General features: G+C 59.6%; 2 protein-coding genes across 10 annotated transcripts in view; one reads left to right on the top strand and one right to left on the bottom strand.

Annotated features, from left to right (window-relative positions):
* NBEAL2 (neurobeachin like 2) overlaps positions 1–23,096 on the bottom strand; it is a 29,550-nt gene that overhangs the window by 3,663 nt on the left and 2,791 nt on the right. For 2 of the 9 annotated variants that reach the window (XR_010132809.1, XM_004034040.5), the window contains exons 2-41: positions 16,925–17,013; positions 16,712–16,840; positions 16,516–16,597; positions 16,301–16,422; positions 16,089–16,171; positions 14,378–14,463; positions 13,994–14,276; positions 13,736–13,842; positions 13,123–13,203; positions 11,664–11,747; positions 11,131–11,229; positions 10,051–10,652; positions 9,838–9,970; positions 9,633–9,752; positions 9,091–9,412; positions 8,849–8,931; positions 8,636–8,728; positions 8,249–8,423; positions 7,988–8,121; positions 7,455–7,614; positions 7,116–7,218; positions 6,802–6,964; positions 6,564–6,722; positions 6,207–6,366; positions 5,966–6,051; positions 5,278–5,793; positions 4,503–4,681; positions 4,244–4,403; positions 3,856–3,993; positions 3,394–3,762; positions 3,162–3,311; positions 2,880–3,037; positions 2,601–2,725; positions 2,373–2,508; positions 1,706–1,866; positions 1,289–1,605; positions 1,092–1,187; positions 586–710; positions 361–501; positions 63–193 (exon numbers count right to left, since the gene is read on the bottom strand). Coding sequence is in view for 8 of the 9 variants with exons in the window: in XM_004034040.5 (XP_004034088.1) it covers positions 63–193; positions 361–501; positions 586–710; positions 1,092–1,187; positions 1,289–1,605; positions 1,706–1,866; positions 2,373–2,508; positions 2,601–2,725; positions 2,880–3,037; positions 3,162–3,311; positions 3,394–3,762; positions 3,856–3,993; positions 4,244–4,403; positions 4,503–4,681; positions 5,278–5,793; positions 5,966–6,051; positions 6,207–6,366; positions 6,564–6,722; positions 6,802–6,964; positions 7,116–7,218; positions 7,455–7,614; positions 7,988–8,121; positions 8,249–8,423; positions 8,636–8,728; positions 8,849–8,931; positions 9,091–9,412; positions 9,633–9,752; positions 9,838–9,970; positions 10,051–10,652; positions 11,131–11,229; positions 11,664–11,747; positions 13,123–13,203; positions 13,736–13,842; positions 13,994–14,276; positions 14,378–14,463; positions 16,089–16,171; positions 16,301–16,422; positions 16,516–16,597; positions 16,712–16,840; positions 16,925–17,013 (6,640 nt within the window). In the remaining variant the exon portion in view is untranslated. The other 7 variants (XM_055382198.2, XM_055382200.2, XM_019023368.4 and 4 more) reach the window with 7 other exon arrangements.
* Positions 16,674–23,096, top strand: part of CCDC12 (coiled-coil domain containing 12) — a 65,150-nt gene continuing 58,727 nt past the window's right edge. The window contains exons 1-2 of the mRNA XM_055382210.2: positions 16,674–16,758; positions 16,913–16,998. The gene's annotated coding sequence lies outside the window, so the exon portion shown is untranslated. The remainder of the gene's footprint in view (positions 16,759–16,912; positions 16,999–23,096) is intronic.

The following is a 23,096-nucleotide window of genomic DNA, read 5'->3' as shown; positions in this document are numbered from 1 at the left end:
ACTCCACCATCTGCTCTCCATCCCTACACCTGCCCGCTCCAGTGTGAGCACCTCACACCTACCGTTCTGGTTCTCCAGGAAGTCAGGAAAGTAGAAGAATTCCGGGATGAGCTCCTTCACATCAGCAGGGCTCTCCAGGCGCGCCTGCCAGGCTGCCGCCACCGAGTGGAACTGCCGGTCGGAGCAGTCAAAGCTGGGGGAGGGGCACGGGGCCAAGGTGAGGTGGGGAGAATGGAGACAGGGAGGGAGATGCTGTGGCTGGAGGGAAGAAGGGAGCCAGGGGTGGGCCCAGGGTGTGGGGAAGACCAGCCTCCTCCCCTTGTCTGCCCCCTAGTCTGCCCACCAGCCCCTGGGCCGCACCGGCCACTCTGCAGCTGGACGTGCAGGGAGGTGAAGGGCTCCACACGGATGAGGTAGTGCATCACGCCTGCTGCATTGGAGTAGTGGGTGCCATAGTGGAACTTGTCAATGGTCCCCGCTGGGTCCTCAAAGCTTTCATACCTGGGGCCACAGTTGGACGTGTCAGCAGAAGCCCTCCCCTCGCCTTTCCCTACCCGCTGAGCCCAGCCCTGCCCGCATGCTCACTTCTCCCTCACGAGCTGGGCATGCTTGGGGTTCACCACACCGATGGGCTTAGACAGGTCCCGGAAGACGGCTGGGTTGCTGAGGTCCAGGGTTGGGGACACGTAGTCCTGCAGGACCCAGGGGAACTGGCCACCCACCCGAGCAGGGGCTGCATGAGGGCCCTGATGGCCTACCAGCCCACCCTGCCCTGCCCACACCCTCAAGAAGGCAGGCACAGAGCCTGCCCACAGGTTGGGGGAGCACCACTTAGAGGGGTCACAGGGGAGCAGGACAGAGTGTCCTGGAACAGGATTCCTTTTGAGGAATAGAGGCTAGGCAGGGAGGGGAAGGGAGTGAGGCTGGGGACCTCTGGGGGTTGGCAGGGAACACAGGCCAGGTCTTCATTGGCACATCTACCCTTGACCAAGCTCAGGGCTTGGCCCACTGGCAGGTACCTACACTTGGGGGAACCAAGGGCTGACAGGTCAGAGGGGCAGGGGTGGAGGGGTGCAGAGTGGGACCCTCACCACAGGGTACTGAGACAGGTCATTGTAGGTCCGCCCCGCAATGGTGTTGAGTTGCATCAAGTACTCGAAGTTGGATATCTCACGCTGTACCCATTTCTGGGGACAGGGGCAGACAAGATGTGAGCCAGGTGGGCTGTTCAGCACTGCCCCGTGATTCAGGGTCCCGACTTCACATCCCTCACACTCAGGGCTCTCACCTGGGTAAGGCCTGAGGCACGCAGCATCTCCTGGGGGGAGCGGCTGCTTAGGTAGCCTTGAGAGGGGGGCCGTAGGCGCAGGAGCCACGAGTACACCTGGTTCCGTACCTGGGTATGGGGTGGGATGGGGCCAGGCTGGGGTCTGGGAGTCTGGCTAGGAGATGAGACTGGGGTCGTGCCCACCTTGCATGGGAAGTTGAGGAAGTAGTTGGCCTGATCGATAAAGAAGAGCTCAAGTGCTGAACGGCGCAGGTTGAAACGCCGCAGGTGGACCTCACGCAGCTGGGCCAGTGGGCGCCGGAAATCATAGCCGATGCCTATGGGGAGGAACAGCAGGTACGGGAGTCACTTACCCCAGCCCCACCCAGAGCTCAGCCATTCCCTGCCATCCTCCTAACCCACACCACCAGGACGCACCCTCCTCGGTTTCCATGCGCTCAGTGCTGCCATCGTAGAAGTACACATTCTGTGTGGTGACCTCCAGCAGCCCTGGGACCACGGCCACTACCGTCACCAGCTGGCACTCGGCCGACAGCACCAGCTTCTCACGCTGCTCATCCAGTTCTGCTGCCTCCATCCTAAAGACCAGCAACCCACCTCATGCTGTAGGCTCTGGGACCCCCTTCTTCACAAGCCCAAAGGGCATCCAAGTGCCATTGAGTCATGGGGTATATACTCTCATGACTCCCAGAGATGGGGAGGGGCTGCCTAGGGTCCAGAACCTACTGGTCCCAGCCCCTGTCCCCCACCTGCCACCCACTGGGCTTCTGAATATTTTGCCAGGATGCCAACCCTTGTCCCCTGCTCCCCTCACCCAGCCCCTGCCCACTCCCTGGGCCCCCTTCCTGCTCTGGTTTGTGTTTCTCAGTGCTGTCTTCAGGTGCCTGGCTGTTAAAAGAGCAACTCTCAGCCCTGTTAGGAGACTCTCCCACTCACCATCTGGCTTTGGACAGTCCCTTCAGGGGGACGTAGTCGGGCAGCAGAAGAGGACACACTCAGGGAGTTGATCCCACAGAGGCATACACACACTGGAGCAGACCCCTTGCCCACCACACCAGTCCAATCTCTCCAGGGCCCCACTCACGGGGTCTCCAGCTCAGCCAGCTCGTCCTCGCCGAGCTGGTCCTCCTGCAGCTCCTCGGGTGGGGTGCTCACTTTGGCCTCTTTGGTCACTGCCAGAGGCAGTGAGGCCTCCTCGGTGGGTGTCAGGGGAACCTCACCTGCAAGGGGCCAAGGGTACTCAGCTGAAGCAAGGCAGGACGGGAGACGGGACAATCGAGTTGGGTGGACCCAGCTCAGCACACTCCCTCACCCAGATTGTCGCGGAGAGCACTGGCTTCCAGGTGAGGGTCGAAGTGATGGTTGGGCACCAGCTTCAGACGCATGCGTGAATATGTCTCGGCGCTGGACAGTTTCCAGCGGGGGGTGGGAGTGTCCCTGCAGAATGTCCCCCAGGTCATGGGTCGGTAGAAGGCTGTAGACACCCCCATCCTTCCCTGGCCTCACCCCAAAGGCAGTCTGGGGCTCCAGGTGGCTCCCTCCCTCCCAAGCCCCACCCCTCCACAGCGACCCTGCCCCAAGCCCGGCCCACCTCAGCTCCCAGGCCCCACATGGGCTGGCGAGCTGGCACCACAGCGCCCCCCAGTGCAGCAGGGCCGTGGAGTGCTGCGTTGCCTGCTGCTTCAGCACTGCCGTGTAGCGTAGCCCCTCCAGGCGCGCCCGCCTTTGCGCAGGTTCCAGCACCAGCTCCTGGGGTGGGGGAAATAGGTCAGTCTCCTGGCTGCTGCCTGTCCTACCCGTTTCTCCACATTGTCAGCCATCTCCTGGGTGCATGTGTGGAGCAGTTTCCCATCCCTTACCCCGGGTGGCACACCTGGAAGGCCCGACGACTCTGGGCGCGCTCCCGCTGGCGCCGCTGCCCACCGCTCATAAGCATGTCATAGCAGGCATTCCAGAAACCTGACATAAGGTCGTGGCTCTTAGCATACGTGTCCATTTCGAACTGGGACATGGTTGGCTGTACCTGGAGGATTGGGCAGAGGAGAACAGTGCTCGATGTGGGCCCCAGTCCCCATTCCTCTTCCTGGGCCCCCACCTCCAGGCACCTGTTTGTCGATGAAGTGGCGCCATTCGGGTGTGGCACAAAAAGCCTGGAAGTCTTCAAAGAAGGTGGGGCTGCCATTGGTGGGTGGCAGGGAGGGCAGTCCCCACTGCAGCCCCAGCGGCTCATAGGCACGGTCTAGCAGCGTGCGCACCAGTGGCACCAGCCAGGAGCAGCGCTCTGCAGCTGCTGCAGCTGCTGCAGCTGCAGGTGGGGGCCCTGCCTCATCAGTGGCTGACTCCGAGGAAGAGATGTTCAGCGCCCGCCCCAGTGCAGCCTCCAGCTTGGAGAGCACATAGCAGGCCTCCTCACGGCGGGCTGGCACTGCAGTCTGTAGCAGCATGTGCAATCTCACGTAGGCCTGGGCATGCAGCTGTGGGCGCAAGAGAGATGAGTGGCACCCAGCCACTCTTGGAGCTCCGGACATCTCACACACCCCCTGCCCCCATGCTCACCCTGTGCTCACCTGTGGGTCTTCCAGCAGGATGTAGCCAAGTACAAGCCGTAGGCCAATCTGCGCCATCTCACGGAGATCAGCTGTGCCATTGGCCAGGTGGGGCCAGGCTCCCAGGCGATCAAGTAGGCTGCATACACCTTCAAAGAGCTGCCACAGAAAACAGGTTCCCAACAGACATCACCAGGGGAGGCCAGGAGTCCATGGAAAGGGAGCAAAGTAAAGTTTGCGCTGGGGGCCAGGTAGGGTTTGTGCACACAGGCAAGTCCACGCTCACAGGCATTCATGCTGATGCACCCACACCTGCGCACGTGTACCCATCCACCTCCCAGACCAGATCCCTGCAGGCTTGCATGAACATGAGTGTTCATGTGGCTCACGCCTCTCTGAGGGGTCGCACCTTCTCACTCCACAGTTCCTGGTTACCATGGCCTTCAGCACACAGGAAGTCCTGCAGCAGACGCAGCAGCCAAAGCGCCTGCTGGGTGAGGCTGGCCAGGACCCCCATGGGGGCCTCTTTGATGTCGGTCAGGGCTGACTCCAGCATCATCTCCAGGAGGCTGGCGGGTGAGTGGGGAACTCAAGGGTCTACCTGACTATCTTCTTTCCTTCCCCCGAGGCTTCCTGAAGCCCCTCCCCCTCCAGACTTTCCCTCTCACCTGCGCTTGATGAAGTCTGGTGGGCGCACAAGTGTGGCTGAGGCCCCCAGCTGGGTGAGCACCGAGAAAACCTGGCCACGCTCCCGCCAGGCAGCCTCATCGCTGCCTTCCACGCCACGCCACGTCACCGAGAACAGCACGTTGGTGAGCAGATTGCACAACTCTTCCTCAGAGGTTTGCTGTGGGCACAGGTGGGTGGTGTGGGCGTGGGTTGTGGGCGGCTAAGGGAGGGAATCAGGCTGACGCCCACCCATCCCCACTCAGCACCACTCCTGGGGTAGCCACCCAGGAGTCAGAGCATTTGGCTAACAGTGAGCCTGGCACTAAGGGCCTGGAAGAACGGTATAGGGGTCTCAACTACTACCTGAGTTCCAGGCAGAATCCTGGGGTCTTGCCAGACTCCCAAGAGGAGATAAGGCAGTTCACATAGAACAAGCAGAGACCCATCCCCAAACCCAGAAGCCCATGGCAGGGCCTTTGGAGTTTGCTGCCCTTGGACCCTGTGAGGTCTCTGCCCTACAGGCTCTCTTGAGGGCCCTTCTGAAGCCTGGCTGGTGTCACCCACTGTGGCTCATCATGACTCACCCTGTTCCAGGAGCCCTCTCGGAACACAACTGCAGATGAGAGCTATGAGGGGACAGCAATAAGTCTGACCAGTGGCTGCAACCCTGGTCAGACAGGGCCACATCTTTGGAGAGGCTACACTGCCAGCCCTGTGTACCAGAAGTGTCCTCCCTTGGGTACCATGCAGTGGCAGAGGGTGGGCCCACCTCACCTGTGGGTTGCTGGTGTTCGAGGTATCATCCCCGCTAATGGTGGGCTCCGGGAGGCTGCCGTCCTCCAGCACATTGGAGAGACTGGAACTGTGGCGGCCAGGAGCAGCAGGAAAGGGCCGCGGCCCATCCAGTGGCGAAGGAGTGCCAGGCTGGCTGGCTGGAGTAAGAGTCCCACTGCTGCCGCCACCACCAGCAGTGTTGCCTGATCCTACACTAGACCGTTCCAGGCCCAGGTCAAAGGGCGTGCAGAATGGGGAGAGAGCATGGTAAAAGCCATCAGGGTCAGGGCAGGGGGCCTCTGAGGGCAGGAAGACATCTGAAGGCTCAGCAGGTGACTCAGTGGGTGGCTTGGGTGGGGCTGGCTTGGGGGAGGTAGGTGACTCTGGGGAAGAGGGAGGGGGGCTGCCGGCTGTGGCAGCCTCCAGGACATATAGCCGGGTCAGCACATCTTGCCAGCCAGCCTGTCGGGCCAGAAGCCGCACTACATCTGGCTGTCTGTAGATGAGGTGGAAAAGCTGCAGGCGAGAGCACAGCAAGTGAGGACGCATCCAACTGCCTGCTCCAGACCCTCATCCAGGGCCTTTGCAGAGGAGGGCTCCAGAGACCCCTCATGAGACAGGCAAGGTGAAGGCCAGAGGGTAGAAGCCACACTCCCCCTCCCCCAAAGCTTTTACCTCTCATGCTCACCTGGCGACAGATGTCTAGGCGAACGCTGAGGTCAGCCTGGAGGGACAGCTGTACCACAGCCAGCAGATCTGAGAGGTTCAGGCAATCTGGGGGGATGGGTTGGGGGGACCTGAGGGACTGACCAGACTAGGAAGGGCAGGGCCCAGCCCTGGCCCCTATGCCACTACCTTCCTTCTTCCGGCCTGCCTGCCCTGTTTTTCTGACATGTCACCCCCTCCACTTGGCCCTAACCAGGTTGTACCTGCCCCCAGGAACAGCTTGTAGAGGCCCTGGCAGAGCTGGGGGGAAACAGTCCCCTCAGGCAAGCAGGCCACCAGACCCTGGAGACCACACTCCCGCAGCCGGAGGCGCTGGCGGCTCCGCTCAGGTAGCCGCTCGTTCTGCTGCAGTCTGCGCAGGATCTGTGTGGGGGTCATCGGAGGACTGTCATCATGTGGAAGGAGTTACTGTAGGAGGGGAAGTCACCGTGCAGGTGTGTGGCTCAAGAGGCCCTTGAAGGCAGCTTCATCCGCTGGCCCAAGGCCTGCTGTACCTCCCTGAACCCCAGGCAGGGGCCCCAGTGAATGGGATGCCAGGGGAGGGGGTGGGCTGGGTGTACCTTGCAGACTCGATCGGGCAGCAGGGGCAGTGATCCTGGCCGCACTAGCAGGGCCAGTAGCACTTCGAGGTTCCCTGGCTCCAACAGAAAGACAGCCAAGGACTCCTGCGCCAGGGAACCGTGCAGCAGGGCCAGCAGCAGGTCCAGCACACCCACCACCTGGGGATGCAGGGTCTCACACTGTGCCGGGCCCCCGCTCCCCTCACCCAAGCCTCCCCCTCCCCAACCTCCAGCCTACCTGACCATCATCGCCTGTGGCCGCCAAAAAGCTCAGCATGGTCTGCGTGACCTGCACGTCATCTGCTGAGAGACTCCGCACCAGGAACTCCCTCGCCAGGCCCAGGAGGGAGGTCTGCACGGTGCGTAGGTCGTCAGCAGCCAGGGGGCGCTCCCGCTGCGGGCTGGCAGGTCAGCAGGCACACCCAGCCAGGTCCCAGAGAAAGGCGGGGAGAGAGGGTGGGCAGGTGAGTCGGGGAAGCACACTGCCCAGTCCCCAAGGCCGGAGGCCACTGTGTCAGCCCCCCATGGCCCATCTGGCCCCACTGGCCTCACCTGTAGTGCGTGCGCAGAGCATCCAAGATAAACTGGACGCCGTACTTCTTCCGCAGCTTCTGTCTGTGCTCCCGAACTATGCTGGACATGTACTGGATGTGACCTGAGTGGGAATGAGCAGAGGGCTCAGGCCACTAGGCTAAGCTGGGCCCTTCAGATCCTCCAGGCCAGGGCCATGTGCCTGTCAGACTTCCGGGGCAGGGTCATAGTCCCCTCAGCCGCCCCATGGCATTCTGGATTCCTATCAGGTGAGTCCCTCAGATCCCCTAGAGCAGAGTTCTAACTTCTCAGTGCTCAGCTGCCCTATGGCCGGCCCCTTGCTCAGGTCCTCACACCTACCGAGGCGCACGGCGAAGTCACTGAGGGTCCAGAGGTGAAAGTTGAAGAGCAAATGCTGGTAGAGTAGGTACAGGAGGGGCCCGCTGCCCTCAGCCGCCACCTGCTCCATCAGCAGCTGGGCGGACATGAGCACGTTCATGTCCATGGCCCAGCTTGGGACCTGGGATAAGACAGGAGCTGGAGTGAGGGCTCAGGCTCTGCCTGTCTGCTGTCTGAGCTTTTCAGCTGCCACTCTTCCCTGCACAGCCATGACGGCCACAAACATGGCCACCAGCCTGCTCAGAACCCTTTGGGGGCTTCCTGCCGCCTCTGACATGCAAGCCTCCTGCCTGCTGTGCGGGTCCCTGCCCCGACCTGTGCTGGGCCTTTCCCCAGATCCTCCAGACCCAACCCTGCTCGGCCTTTCAGGCCCCACTCAAGTGGCAACTCTCCCAGGAGGTTCTTCATGACTGACAGGGTTCCCCACTCAGTCCCCTCGGTCAGACAGGCTGACCATACCCCTAATCCCCCATGCCTGTCCCACCAGGCCCCACCTTTCGCAGGAGGGCCCCGATGATGGCAGGCCCCTGGCACTGCACCAGGCTCTCTTGGTTCACCATGTGACCCTGAAGGAAGTTCCGCAGCATCAGCAGAAAAGCAGCCACTGCGTTCCTCTCCATCCGTTCCTCTGCCAGCCATCAGGAAGGGGACAGATGTGCGTCAAGGGCCTGCCAGTGGCCAGGAGACCTTGGGCACTCCACCCCCCTACCATGCCAAGATTCCCTCTCCACAACATAGGCACCAGGAACACTTACCTGAAGATTTACCCAATGGGAGAACCAGGCCCTGGGTGTTGTGACCAGAGGTCAGTTCAGGACCCACGAGGTCATGCGTTTCAGCTGGACCTGCTTCAGCCTCTTTGGGCTGTGCAGCTACTCGCTCCAGCAGGGGCAGCAGGGCACCCATACCCCCAATGCAGTTCACCACATCCTGGGGGAAGGAGGATGGCAGTGAGGGGGACCTTCCAGCCAGTTTCCTGCCCTACTCCACCCCAGCAGACCACCCAGAAGGGAAGTTTTGCTCTCTAGAGCTGGACTGTCCAAATCCTCCCCAGGCACAGCGCTGCTCCCCAGCTGACTCCGAACACACGTGTGCCCCATGTTCATGCCTCCTGCACACACCACCCACACATGCTCACAGACCTTCACATCCCAGGTCTCCACTCTGTGGCCCGTCAGGCGCCCATCAAGCCCATGACTGGGGGACAGGTCCAGGCAGATGTTGTTCTTACAAGCCTAGGGATAGGGGAATGGGCAGGCAGCCAGGGTCAGAGGGAGGAGGGGGTGGCAGGCAGAGTGTGGGAGCCGGGGAAGTAGCACAGTTGAGCCAACCACTCCCCTGGGGCCCCCAAATACCTGAGGTGAGTAATGGAGGAGCAGCCTGGTGCTGAGCTCATGCAGCTCCCCCTCAGGCTTGAAGGGTGCCGTCTCATTGGGCCCTGGGAGGTGGGCAGGGGGCTTCAGACCTTGCTAGGCCTCTGGCCAAACCCCATCCAGAGACTGCTTGACCACAGGAGAGGCCCCCAGAGATGCCTTCTCCCCCCTGGACCCCTAGCTTCTGGCCTGGGGCTGTGGCAGAGATGGAGGATGTTGCATACCCAGGGTGCACAGGGTCCTCAGAGCCGTCGCCTGCAGGGCTTCGTGAAAGATGGCCACAGCCCCCAGCTCACCCTCCAGGGATGTGGGGCTGCCCCACCGAGTGTCCTGGGTGCCTGCGAGGGTAGAGTCGATGCTGCCCTCCTGCAGGGGGGCCACCAGCCCGGACCCCCAGCCAAGCCCTGTGGAGGCTGGGACTGACTGGGAGCGGGTGAGGGCGGGGTGAGTGTAGGCCAGGGTGGCGGGGACTGGTGGTGTGGGCAGCCCTGTGGTGGTGGTCGTTGTGCGGTATCCAGCGGAGCCGATACAGCAGGAGGAGAAAGGCTGTGGGGCCAGGGTTGGGTGAGCGGTCAGGTCACAGCAGAACCTGGGGCTCCACCTACAACCAGTTCCTCACAGTGACCCCCATGGCTGCATGGACCCCAGTGGCTAAACTCAGGCCTGTGGGGCAGCACGGGACACAAGGGCTCCAGGCTACACCCTGCCCACTGTGTTCCAAGTCCTCCCATCTACCCAAGGCCTCCCCAAACCTTGCTTGGCACACCTCACTGAGGGAGGGGCAGCGAAGGGGTGCCGTCTTGACCAGATGGCCGTCTTTGTAGACATGGACCAGGTTCTGGCTGAAGGGCCGGCGCCCAGGCACATGGACGATAGCCACGCAGTGCTAGAACAGAAGCCTCACGTTAGGCCATACTTGGGACTCAGCACCCCTCTCTCTACTGGGCCACATGAGAAGGATGGGGTCTCACCCAGGCAGAGTCGGCAAAGGACACTTCGGGCAAACTCATGGTCAAATACTCCTTCCGTGTGCACACAGCCACCACCAGGGTCCCGGCCGCCGTGAAGAAGGCCTCAAACCCTGAGCCGCTGCTGCTAAAGAAGCTGGGGGCAGGCAAGCCAGTTATGTCTGCTTGTTCCTGCTCACCCTGGCAGGAGGTCCCTGGCCCCTGGCAGTCACCCACCTGTACAGCTGCTTTCGCTGGAGTGGTCGGGTGGGGGCAGGGGTAGGTGCTGTATCCATAGGGTGCAGACAGAGCCAGGCATGAAAGGTGAAGCCAGGCCCTGGCCATCGCTGTACTGGGGGTACCATGATGCCCGCCATGCTGGGCGTGAGGTCAAAGTAGCGCAGAGCACGTGCAGGACCCTGGTGCCTGGCCATGCCTGATAATGCGCGGATGACAGCACCTGCGTGTCGGGCCTTTCCAGCCTCAGCTCCGCCTGGTTCCGAGTCCAATCCTGGCGGGGGGCGCAGCAGGTGACGCAGCTCCATGGGCCTTATTGATACACGGCCCAGTGCTTGTAGCAGTGCCAGCAGCTGCTCTTGGCAGCGGGCCTCCAGGGCTAGCCCTGTGCTGAGTGTCTCCAACAGGCAGCCCACCAGGCCTGCCTGCACACAGGTGGCACGGCTGGCAGGGCAGCTGTCACAGAGCCACCTGAGGCGTTGTGCTAGGAAGAGCCGCAGCTCAGCGGTGGGCAATGACGGCAGCCACTGCGCCAGCACCAGTACCGGCTGCTCGTTGCGGATTGGTGGAGGTGGGCACATGCTGTGGTCACCCTCCACAGCCTGTGGGTGGAGAGAATGACAGTCCCTGGTCAGCTGTGGCACCCTGTCAACAGTGGGACTTTCTGGCTCCATTTACTTGCCTACAACAGCAGTCAGCAACATGATCTACTCCATCCTGCCCACAGGTTGTGTGTGAGGCTCAGGAAAGTCAGAGGGGCACAGATGACAATCACTACTACTAAGAGTCCTTCAGCATTGTTAATCCCTCAACCTTAGTTTTCAGCCTGAGTTGACCTAACCCCTAACTGCATGTTCCTAAGATAATCCTGGGGCTTGCTAACATGCAGTTGCTTCCAGGACCCCTACAGGGCCAGAATCCTCATTCCAGTGACACTAACAGACATGGCCAGGCTACAGGTCACAGTATGTACTGGCCGCAGTCAATACGGTCCCCCAGGGTGGAGAGCTCACCATCTGTGGTAACCCTGACTCAGTTCTGGTTGCCTTTGCGACCCTGGTCCCAAGCCCCTTCCCTCACCATGTTGAGCAGCTCTTGCAACAGCCGATGGGTGGGGGGACCATGGCTCTGCAGAACCTCCTGCAGGTGAGGGTAGCCGATGCGCTCCTTAAACACCTCCTGTGTAAGGTAGTATGGGGAAGAAGTGAACATATACATGGGCCGGAGGGCAAACTCAGACCCCCTGGAAACTCTAGAGGGGCATCATGTTTTGGGGTTCCCTTGCGTAGCTCTGCCTCTGGGTGACAGTGCTGGTGGGCAGTGGGCTGCAGAGGGATGGGGGAGACGTGAGTACATCTCAGAAGGCTGTAGATGGAGGTGGGCCTACAAGTGTCCCTTCCCCATCCAGCCCTGATAGAGAAGATGCAGCTCCCAGGACAGACTGGCGACCACACCTGCCCAGTGAGCTTTAGGGCAGGGCAGTCACCTCCCAGCTCGCTTGCTTTGCTCCAGGGAGCAGGATGCTTATAGCCACCGGCCAGGCCTGTTCTGGGAATATGGTCAGTTGAACTCCACCCCGCACCCCTACTAAAGCTGCAGTGCAGCAGCCTCACCTTGGCCGAGGGGGAGTCACTCATGATGCAGGTCAGCACTCTGACTACATGGACTGCAATGGCGTCTGTGTCTTGGTCCAGGACCTTGAGGTGGGGAGGGGCCATCAGGAGAGGCAGGGGCCAGGGTGTCACAGCTGGCAGCCCCCTGCAGTAAAAAAGGTGCAGAGCCAAGCACCCCAAGGCATGTGGCATGTGCTGGATCAGCAACTCTGTCAGAGCACCAGGCCTTCTACTCCTTGCCCCAACTGCTGTGACCCTATCATGACCTAGGGCCCTCTCTGAGCACCTCAGCAAGACCCACTCTAACAAAGGCTGGGAAGGGCCTCACTGGGACAGATTAATGGTGGACACTCTGACTGCACCCTCCAGTCCCCCTTTCTCTAGTGGAGTTAGGGCCCTACCCCCAACCTGTCTCCCTAAAGCTAGACACATGAGTACAGACAGGCCAGCAAGTGCCCCATCACCCACAGTGATTGACAGGGGTCAGAGATTTAGCGACAATCAATCACAGGATGTTAGAACCAGAAGAACCTTCGAGACCTTTAAGTCCCACCTTGCCCCTTCCCCCTAGATCCAGGTGGGGGCACTGGGGCTCAGCCTGGCTGAACCTGACAGCCAGAGGCATGCTGCTGCCTCTCCTGCCCCACCCTGAGGGGGTCAGGGGTTGGGAGGGCTTGGAGAGTTTCTCAGCAGGGACATATTCGGCTCCATGGGGCCTTTGGTCCCAGCTCTGCCTGACTCCCCAAGTGACCTCAGGCATCAGTCCTCCCCCTCCAGGCCTCAGTGTCCTTATCTGTAAAAACAGAGGGGAGTCACTTTGCCCTGCCTGCTTTGCAGATGAATAGACGTGTAAGCTCTCAGAAAATGACCACATGCGGTGAACACATAGGGTTACCTCATGAAGACAGAGCCAGGGTAGGGGCTATGGAGGTTGGGGCCCACAGGTTGAGCCCCCAGAAAGGGTGCCCGCTGTGAAGCTGCCAGCTGACACCCTGCAGCCTCCTACAGCCCACATGCAAGGTGAATCAGGGATCACATCATCAGGGGCTGGGGGACACCCAGTGACCCGCTGAGGGTGGGTGCAAGAATCTACAGAAAGAAATGGCACCATGAGGGAGACCCCTTTCTCTGTGACTATAGCCAAATCCTTGAGTGTCTGGGCTTCTGTCTCCCCTTCTGAGAAATGAGGTAGGTGGCTGAGTTTCGAAGGTTCCATCCAGCTTGGCACAGCCAGACCCCCAACACCCAATCAAACACCAGGCAGGGGACAGACCACCTTCCGTCCTGTTCCCTAGGATGGGGACTTGGAAGGCAGGCGAGACAGCATGGAGGACCCACACCCATTTCTAGACCACACCAGGCCTTACACACATCTGCTCATTTCCCCAGCTATAGTGCAGGAAAAGCTCAAAGAGGGAGTCCCAGGGGGTGTCTGAGCTGGTCAGCCCCAGAATGGTACCTTCTGGACATCGGGCTCAGTCAGTAACCGGGTAGCCAGGTCACTGTCCCCCTCGGGGGGTGCCCGGGACTGCAGGTACAGCTGTGGGGAAGTGGGGAGGCACAGGGTGGATGGAGGAGGCAAAGAAGAGAGGAGGAAGATGGGAGAGGGCAGGGTTAGAGCAGGACCAGGGGCAGCTGCCAGGTGCCCTGCCCGGCACTAGGGAAGAGTAGGGTGCTGAGCCCCCTGTGCCCTGCTCAGATGGGCAGTCGGGGGGATGAGTGGGTGGGAGCAGGCACTGCATCTGAAAGCACTGGTGCCCTCCTCTAGCCCCTGTACTTGGGGCCACGGAAAGGGAAACAAGGCACCAGAGCAGCTCCCTTCCTTCCATAACAAGCCCCGCTTCCATGGGGCACAAAGATGTCCTAAGCCTCAAGCCCAGTCCTATAGAGGCCCCAAGGGATGGGCCCTTGTCCATGCCCCACACCCTCCCACTGAACTGCAAGCCATCCCACCAGCTGCAAAAAACTGACTCTGTCCAGCCCATGTTTGCTCAGCAGCAGCCTGGCACCTATGCGTGGCTCCCCTAGCCTCTGGCTTCCAGACCCTCACCCCCAGGCTGGGCCCTACCCACCTTGCTGTTCTGAATGAGCCGAGTGAGGTGTTCAAAGCAATTGTTGCTGAGGAAGGTGGCTTGCAGCACTGGCCGGTCTTCACATGCCAGCATCATGGGGATGGCGTCTGTGGAAGGGTCAAGGGTCAGGCCCTGCCCAGACCGCTCTAGGCAGCCTTAAGCCTTCCTTCCTATGCTGCCCTATCCAGACCTTCCATCATCACTTAGGCTTTTCCCTCATGGTGCCCCTTCCCCAAGAGCCTGGGAGCCCATACCCACCGAGCATGCTGACCCGGAGGGTGACAAGGGCCTCTTCGGGGCCTGAGCTCAGACCAGCTGGCCAGTCAGCATTAAGGACATGGAAGTAGCTCTCAAGCAGGGCACGAAGCTCTGGGCCACGAGGAGGTGCGCGGCTGGCATGCAAGACATGGACTGCACCTACGAGTGCCTCTAGAGCCAGTGGCACTAGGCACGGGTCCGGGGCTGGCCCACGGCTCCAGTCCCGCACCACACTCAGCAGGCCCTTCACAGAGCCATCACTTACAGCCATCTGCCCGTTCTCCTGCAGGTGTGGACAGAGATGGGCAGTGGGCAAGGGGCTCACCCAGCAGAGAGATACTGAAAGAGCTGCTCTCTAGTCCACAGGCTCACCTCCCAGCCTACCTTTCCTCCAGCGAGGACGGCGCAGAAGAGGTGGATGAGACGTAACAGCAGTACGGGAGGCAAGTGGTCTGCATTCTGTAGGCTCTCTGGGTAGGGGGGTGTGGGCAGGGTAATGTCACCAAGGTTGCAGGGCTATGGACCCAGGGGGCTGCACAAGAGGTGAGTGCCCTGGGGTGGAGGGGAGAGGGAGCTGGGCCAAGTAAAAGATCCAGTGTGAGGGATAAGAGCTGGCTCTGCCCTGGGGGGCATCTAAGGAGTTATGGCTGTATAGTAGAGGGCCTGAAAGGGACAACCCTTCTTTGGGGGACTTAAGGGTGACAAAGCCCAGCCCTGAGAGTCTAGCCAGCTTCCCAGATCCTTAAGCCCCAAAGTGAGGGCCCCAGCATGAGCACATACCCTTCCACTTCCCCATGATGACCAGGGCTTAGTTTCTCAGATGCAAATCTCTTGCTCCCTCTGCCCCGTGACGGTTGGTGCTTCCCATGCCATGCTCTGGGGACTCTGCTGTATCTACTATACTGATGCCACCTCCCCCCACGCCCATGCCTTTGCCTGGGACTTCTAGGGGCTTTCACAACCTAATACGTAGGAGGCCCACCTGGCCCTGTGCCAGCAAAGCTGGACAGGATGCCAGGCCAGGGACTGAAACTCAGAGGGCAGAAGGGACTAGCCCCGGGTCACATGCCTGGCAGAGAAGGAAGAGTAGGGCTGGGGCTTGATTCCGGCTGGATGGGTGGGAGGCCTCTTTGGGGATGGGGCTTTTGAGGGGAGACCTGAGAATGCAGTTGGAGGGGAGAAGGCACAGCATGGGCTAAGACCCTGAGGTGGGGTCAGTAGTAGCAGTCTGGGAATGAGAGGACAGAAGCCAGGCTGAGCAGCAGGGCAAGTGGAGAGAAAGGCTGTGGGAGGAGTCGGATTTCATCTTGAGGGCGTCAGGTTGACATCAAGGGATATGATGGGAGGAGAAATGAAATCCAGTTTGTTTTAATAACAGCACCCAGGCTATGGGAAAATAAAGTCGGGGAGCTCCCTAGGGGTGCCTCCCCTCCTGGAGCTGCTGCCCCAACTCTAGATCCAGGCCCACAGCTCCATGGGGGCATCACTGAGACATTTAATATCCCAATAGGTCACCACCTTTTCACAGCCCTGCCCACCTCTGTCCAGGCCATATCCCACCCTGAGCCTATCTAAAGTCCTGGCCAGTCTCCCTCCAATGAGAGGAGAGAGGGGACCCAGGGGTGGAGGGTCACCAGGGAGAACAGGTTCACAGGACCACCTGTGAACAGGCAGCCACAGCTGTCCTGGGCACCAGATCCTCCAGCAGCCAGGGAACAGGAGGTGGAGATACCTCCTGTGTCTCCAGGATGGGTGGAGATGCGTGGAGGCTATGGGGACAAAGGGATTGGACCAGAGAGTTTTAAGATCACAGTAGGGTACAAGTGGCTAGAAGGATCCAGGAGATGGGGGGGAAAGAGGATGAGAAATCTGGGTAGGCAGGTTGACCCCACCCCTCCACCTGATGGGAGGCCCTCGCTCCAGCCCAAGATGTCTTCTCTTCTCTCTGTCCCTAAACTCCTGCTTGGTCTTTGGTTCTCCCAGTCCTGCATGCAGCCACCACCAAGTGGTTCCTGTGTATGGCAGGATCAAGGAACGACAGGAAGGGGCCTAGGTTTGGGGGTGGGGCCAAGTGGGGGCAGGGGCGGGGCCTGACCTTGGAAGAAGGCGCTGAATTCCTGGGGCAAAGCAGCAGGAGGGAACTTGTATTTGCTCTTCTCCTTGGAGCTGATGACTTCCCTGGGGGCAGTGAGGCCAAGTACATCAGCCCGGCTCTCACCACTCCTGGCTGTCACCCCTCCTTGGGCCCAGCGCGGCCATCCTGTCCCCACCCTCCTCTGGGTTCCCTGCCTGTGGGCTGGGTCTCACCCACTGCGCTGGCGCCGCCAGGTTTGGTAAGGGTCAAAGAGGCCCTCGCAGAGAAGCAGAGCATGTAGGGCCACATTCTCCAACTGCGTCCCTTGGCCCTGGGGTGGTGGGCATCCTTTCAGCTGTAGGTGTGGGGAGAGAGGGTTAGCCCTGCCATGGCTACCGCCTGCCTCCCTGCATACACCCTCTGCCCTCCAAGGTAGAGGCCACTTCACCTCCGCCACCAACTTGGTCAACAGTGCCAGCACTCGGGGCACTAGCACTTGGCCCCGGCCTGCCTCTATGTTCTCCAGGTTCCTGGGGGAGTCAATGATGAGAGAGGTCACAATAATACACCATGCCCCTCCTTGTCCCCTCTCCCTCTGGCCCACAGTTCTAGGCCCCTGCTTGTAGAGTGGACAACAGAGACACCTGCAGAGAATGATGAAGAGCTTGAGCAGCAGGAGGGCTTGCTCCAGGTCAGCCTGGTGCAGCTGTTCGGCCAGCACATGCAGCTCATCCAGTGGTAGCAGCGGGACCTCTGCACCTGCCTCCTCTGGCCTGCAAGGAAAGGGGAGACACGGGTGCTGAGGACCCCTCAATCTCCCTGCTCTGTCCCTGCCCTCAGTGCAGATCCAGCCTCACCTTCGTGGCTCCAGAGAGGACAGTGAGATGCTCTTCTTGAAGGCACCTACAAAGGCCTTCAGCCACTGCTGCAGGTAACCCAGGTCCTTCTGTAGGCAGAACAGGGGAACAGTGGTGGGGGGCAGAAGGGATGCAGTAAACAGGGCAGGGACAAGGGGATGTAGACAGAGGTGAAGAATGAATGGAGGTGGACACAGGGCATGGACAAGGGGTTAAAGGCAGAGTGGAGGGTGTGGAGAAGGGGAGTGGGGGATGGGGGAGGGAGAGCAGGACATTGGAAGGTCAGCAGCAGAGAGTTAGCTACATACTGACCACTTTTCCAGGCACCCCACTGCTTCTCTCAGCCTCCTAGTTTCTGCTCCCACCTCCCTAATGCCTGCAGTCCTAGGCAGGTCTGACACAGCCAGGGGAGGGGCGTAAGTGGGGTGTGGCTGTGGCCCACACTGGTGCTAGGGCTGGAGAAGGTGTCCCACATAGCAGCCACCCCCTACCAAGAGCCTTGGGCTGGGTCCTCATCTGCCATCTTCACCCAGCCCAGCAGCCACCACCTTCAGTAGCCTTCTTTAACTGTGGATCCCAGGACACGTGTACCATTAGACAGGCAGACCCAGACATGCGCACATCCTCATGTGCGGCCCTGCCTTGCCCCGGGAACCTCCACCCACCCTTGCTGGTTACCTGGACCCCAGGCCCCAGAGCTGGTTCCATGGGCAAGAGGGGCAGTGGCTAAGCCCAGGTCTAGGCGCTGCCAGGAAAACTTTGGTGTGAACGGGAAACGTCTCCTCCCGCCCCGGGGCTGGGGCAGGAAGCGCAGAGTCACGGTGGGGGAGGGGGACCGCTTCCTCCCGGCAGACCGCAGGGATGTGGGGGGGCCGGGGCACCCTGGGCCCCAGTGAGAGAGGCTGCAAGCGACCTGGCCTGCACTGAGGGTGGGACCTGTTACAGAGGGGTGGAGTCACCTGTCCTGGGTGGGGCTTGTGGGCCAAGACTAGTTTTACAAGCATGAGGTCGGCGCCTGGAAGAGCTCTTATCCAGGTGAGGGTTCTGATCCTGCTGCTGCAGTACCCTTCACTTAAGGCACCCACAGCTCCCTGACCTGCGCGCAAGGCCTCAGGCCACGGGGGTCAATGTAGAAGACTCAGCCATACCTTTGTCCCGCCCCGCCGCCCGCCATGTCCTGGCCACCTCATCTGAACTCTGCAGTTCTCTTTGCTCAGGAACACAGCTGATAAATCCTAGCCTAGCCCGTATCTGCTCTAATCTCTAAGCCCCTCCTAGGGGCCAGGGGTGGGTTGTGGCTTATACAGGAGCTCCTCCACTCTGGCCCCATGTGGAGCTCCTAACCAGCTGAGTCCAAAAGGCAGCCTTCTTTCCTAGAGTCAGAGAGGTGGACAGGGGGAGCTAGAGTGGAAAAGGATGAAGAGGCAAGGGACACATCACAGTCAGCACTCAGCAGACCTCAGGCTGCTCCCCAGGGGCCATGGACCTCATACCCAAGGACCTCCAGAACTATCTTTGGTTGGATGGCTAATTTTTGCAGCCTATGGACCCAGACCACGGGCAAGGCCTGAATGGCCCCAGGGCAAGAGGCCTGACTGCAGCAGACCTGAGCCAGATCCCCAAAAAACCTAGGCAGAGCAGCTGTCCACCCTGTGATTGGGGAACTCCCTGGTACATTTTAGTGCAGATCTGAAGCCCAGACAACTCAGAGAGGTGCCAGGGCCACCATGGTGCAGACCCACACAACCATGACATTTTGTCTGTCAGTTACATTTATTGACCTCTCCACCCTCTCCTGCTGGCAGCCTCCTCCCGAACAATCAGCAAGGAGCCCAAAATACACAGATCCTGAGACAGCAGAGGTGGCCAGGGGCCCTGGACCATTTCTTCTGAACCTCTCCCATTGCAGATGGGGAAACAGGAGGCCCCACAGGGGATGCCTTATCTACTACTTTGTCTTCAGTGTACCTTTGAGAATGCTAAAAGCCAGACCTTAGTTCTAGGCCAGGACCACTCATGATTGCTAGCAAGCCAGCCCATGCGGACCATGCGGACCCTGATCCTTGCCTCAGTGGCCCCACAGAGACAGACCCCTAGCTGCCTTCAAAAATGTCCCAATACTGTCTTCCTCTCTTCTGCCCCTCAGTCAAGCCAGTCACTCAAAATGTGAGTCTTCCTGCCAGCTGCAGCTCTACTGAGCACCTGAAAGCCCAAATTTGACCGTGTCTAACCCCTCCCCATAAAGGCTCAACTGCTGAGCAGCATTCCAGGCTGCTGGTCCAACCAGGACCTGCTTCTCCAGCTTCCACCTCTCCCCCTCTGTGGTTCACATCCTCCTATCCAGGCCTCTCCCCACCCTATGCCCCCACTGCCTCATGTGACTTGGGCTTTTGGTACTTGAGCAGGAACCTCCCACCCTCCTGGTGGCCATCACCTTGATCAGCCTTCCCAGCACAGGGGTGGGTCCCTCAATCTCTACATACTCCTAGAGTATGTAGACAGTACTTTCTGTCCCTAGAACCACACCCTTGGCCTGTCCAGTCCTGTAAACTTTCAGCAGATTTGGCTGAGCTGGGTTCAGGGCTGGGGCAATCAAGACAGCCTTCAGGGGCTCTGAAAGGGGATGACGAGGTCTCCAAAGCACAGTATTAGGCAGGGGTGGGGTGGCTGCCTGTCCTGCCTCCCTGGGTCTCACCGTTTCTCCCTGGAAGACCTCAGGCCAACTCTGACCTAGGCCCCATGGCTTGAGACTGCAATGTGTCGGGGTATGGGAGTCCCTCAGGGAGCCATACCTGAGGGCAGAGAATGGCAGGGGACAAGAGCATGGTGGCGGTGCTGCATGTGAGGGTCCAGGGCCTGGGAGGGGTGGCCATGATGCTCAAGCTTCCCATGCCCCTCTCAGAGCTTCTGCCTTGGTCGGTTGTGCCAGCTCTGTGCAGGAACACGGGTCAGGGACAGTCCAGCCCCTTGCCCCAACCTAACTGGGTCAGGGCCCCAACCCTGTCCCCCATTGAAGGCAGGTCGGGAGCAGCCACACCTGCCAAGCCCTCTCCAGGGCCCATAGGTAAGTGATGCTCAGGTCCTGCAGCAGGGGAGAAGGTTGTGGGAATGCGGAAGGCCGGTGTCCCTGGGAAGAGGGGGTCTCATGTGCACCTCCACAGAGACCCCAACTTATGCCCAACTAGCCGTGAGGGCACTTGAGAGTGCTGGGGGTGAGGGGCTCCCGAGGGCTGCTTAGGCTCAAACAGCCCCTGGGTGGGCATGGAACTGCCACTCCTCTGGAATTCTGAAGTAACCTGGAGGGCTGAGGGCTGGTGGTTGTGACATTGGTGGGGAGTACAGGGAGTACACCTTGTTTGCCAAGGTGACAGGGATCATTGAGCTGCCTGACACCATGCTGCTCCCAGACCCTGCCTGACGTACCCCAAGGCCATTGCACAGTGGGCCTCGAGTAGACGTCTGTCACCATCACGGCCTGATCAGCCAGTCACATGCCCTATCACAAGCTCACATCTGAGGCCCTGTAGGGTGGTGCCCACCTCACCTGCAGCCTCCACACCCCAAACCCGCTGGATGCCTGGGCCCAAGGGCGTGACTCACTGTCTCTACCCCCACAGGTCTGCCTGTGCTTTGCTCTTGTTTGCTCTGCTGGAATGCCCCCATCAGGGGCATCAGCGCCCTTTGTAAGACCCATTCCTGTCTGGTGCCTCTCACCAACCGAATCAGGTGAGGGCATGGGTTCCGGAGTCCAGTCCCCGTTCTAACTCTCAGTAGCTTGTTACTTAGCATTAACCTCTTTAAAACCATCCCTTTGCTTCTTGGGTAAAAGTTCTCCAGCAACACCTACCCAACTTGAGGTCAGGGTAAGGTGAGTGGAGTTCCAGATCCAGGGGCTCTGGCCTGCCCGAGCTCCCTGAATTCCAGGCAACAACCCCCAGCCCCCTCTGTGAGTGACAGTAAGAGGCATTAATGGACCCCAGGGAAGAGCTAGGAGCAGGAAGGGAGAGAAGAGCACAGCTCAAGAGTGGGTGACTCCTCTCAGTCAGAGCTGCCTGGGTGGTAGTGAGCACTCCATCTTCAGGGACAGACAAGCAGAAGTGGGACAGGGTGGGGTCTATGTGGAATAGCCTATCCCAGGCCTAGGGGGTCCCCCCATTCAGTATCAGGACAGGGAGGACAATGTCAAGCTGAACGTGACTTCTGGCTACATCACCAGGACTGGAGGTCAGGCTTGGAGGATGTTAGGCCATGGGATGAAGCAGGAAGATGGGACTTTGCTGGGGCAGGGACAACTGAGGATAGTGGTTTGAGTGCCTGGGTGGCTGGGCCAGTCTCTCCCCCTTACCTGGAGAGGGGGTGCTGAAAGGGTGGACCTTCTGATCTCCATGACACCCACCCTGCCCCAGGGCCTGACCATCCCCTTGTACTGTTGTTTTTTTTTTTGTTTTTTTTTGAGACGAAGTCTCGCTCTGTCACCCGCCCAGGCTGGAGTGCAGTGGCGCGATCTCAACTCACTACAAGCTCCGCCTCCCAGGTTCACACCATTCTCCTGCCTCAGCCTCCTGAGTAGCTGGGACTACAGGCACTCGCCATCACGCCTGGCTAATTTTTTGTATTTTTTTTTTTTTTTTAGTAGAGACGGGGTTTCACTGTGTTAGCCAGGATGGTCTTGATCTCCTGACCTCGTGATCTGCCCGCCTCAGCCTCCCAAAGTGCTGGGATTATAGGCGTGAAACACCGCACCCAGCCACTATTTTTTTTTAAGCAAGGAAAGCATAGATTTATTGAAATGAAAGTACACTCCACAGAATGGAAGTAGGTTCAAGCAAGCGGCTCAAGAGCTGACCAATCCCTTTTACTATCACTAAGGAAAATGGGAATTTCCTTCTAGGGTCCCCATAGACCCCATGGTAACTGACCCTGTTTCTACGGGGACCCCACACTTCCCCATCAGCTCCCCAGTTGTCATAACAACTCCAGGAATTACCAGTGCCCACCCAAGCCTGGGCTGTGTGCTCATCTCCCTATCACTACAGGCCCTTCTCCTTCAGGTGCCTTGGTAATAGAGGCAGGGGACCAAGCACCAAGGAAGTGACTCCACCTTCCCTTTACCCATTTCAGGAAGGTAAACTGAAGCCCAAAAAGGATATGACCAGATAAAGCCAGGTGCGGTGGCTCACGCTTGTAATCCCAGCACTTTGGGAGGCTGAGGCGGGCAGATCACAAGGTCAGGAGTTTGAGAGCAGCCTGGCCAACATAGTGAAACCCCGTCTCTACTAAAAATACAAAAATTGGGCCGGGTGTGATGGCACACGCCTGTAGTCTGAGCTACTCGGGAGGCTGAGGTAGGAGAACCGCTTGAACCCAGGAGGCAGAGGTTGCAGTGAACTGAGACCATGCCATTGCACTCCAGCCTGGGTGACAGAGTGAGACTTCATCTAAAAAAAAAAAAAAAAAAAAAAGGAATATGACCAGGTAAAGTACCGGGGGAGTGGAGGGCCTGACCAGGTTTCTGAGAGGCAGTAGAGATCATCAGTTAGGGAGAGGGAACTCTCAGGGAAGTGTAGGCAGGATGAGGTTGCCTCCAGCCTGACCTAACCTCCCTGAACCCTTCTGAGGCCTCAGTGGCATAGCTGGACAGGTCAGCTTCTGCTCCCTCCTGTCACCTGAGGGTTTGTTCTGCCCTGACCTTTGTGACCCTGAGTGCCCTTCCACATTCAGTGCCCCCTCACTCTGTGACCCCATTCACTGGAGGGGTTGCTGAACATCACTGCTGCTCCGGCCTGAACAGGGGCCACTCATCTGCATGCTATGTGGCATTAACTTTTATGAGCTGCCCAACCGCCAGCCTGTCAGGTGCTGTCCCCAGTCCCCCAAGACTCTCCTGACCTTCCTATGCCTTCCCTGGGGGAGCTCTGGTGGGCTCTGAGTCCTCTAGATGAGCCCCCACCTGTCCACGAGGCCTGCTTGACTAGCTCTGCCCTGCCCCAACTCCTGACAATTTGCTTCTTGTCCCACTGCTTCTGCTGTTTCCTCCTCTCAGCCCTCAAAGCCCAAACTCAGCCTCCTCTGGGGTGACTTCCTGACTGGTCACTGCCATGGGACCCACCTCCTCTATCCAGTCATTCAGCTAATACCCAAGGAGCACCTACTACATGTGAGGTCTGACAAT

The sequence above is a fragment of the Gorilla gorilla genome, chromosome 2 (assembly GCF_029281585.2).
Source record: "Gorilla gorilla gorilla isolate KB3781 chromosome 2, NHGRI_mGorGor1-v2.1_pri, whole genome shotgun sequence".
Classification (NCBI taxonomy): domain Eukaryota; kingdom Metazoa; phylum Chordata; class Mammalia; order Primates; family Hominidae; genus Gorilla; species Gorilla gorilla.
This window is presented reverse-complemented; position numbering and strand designations above follow the sequence as displayed.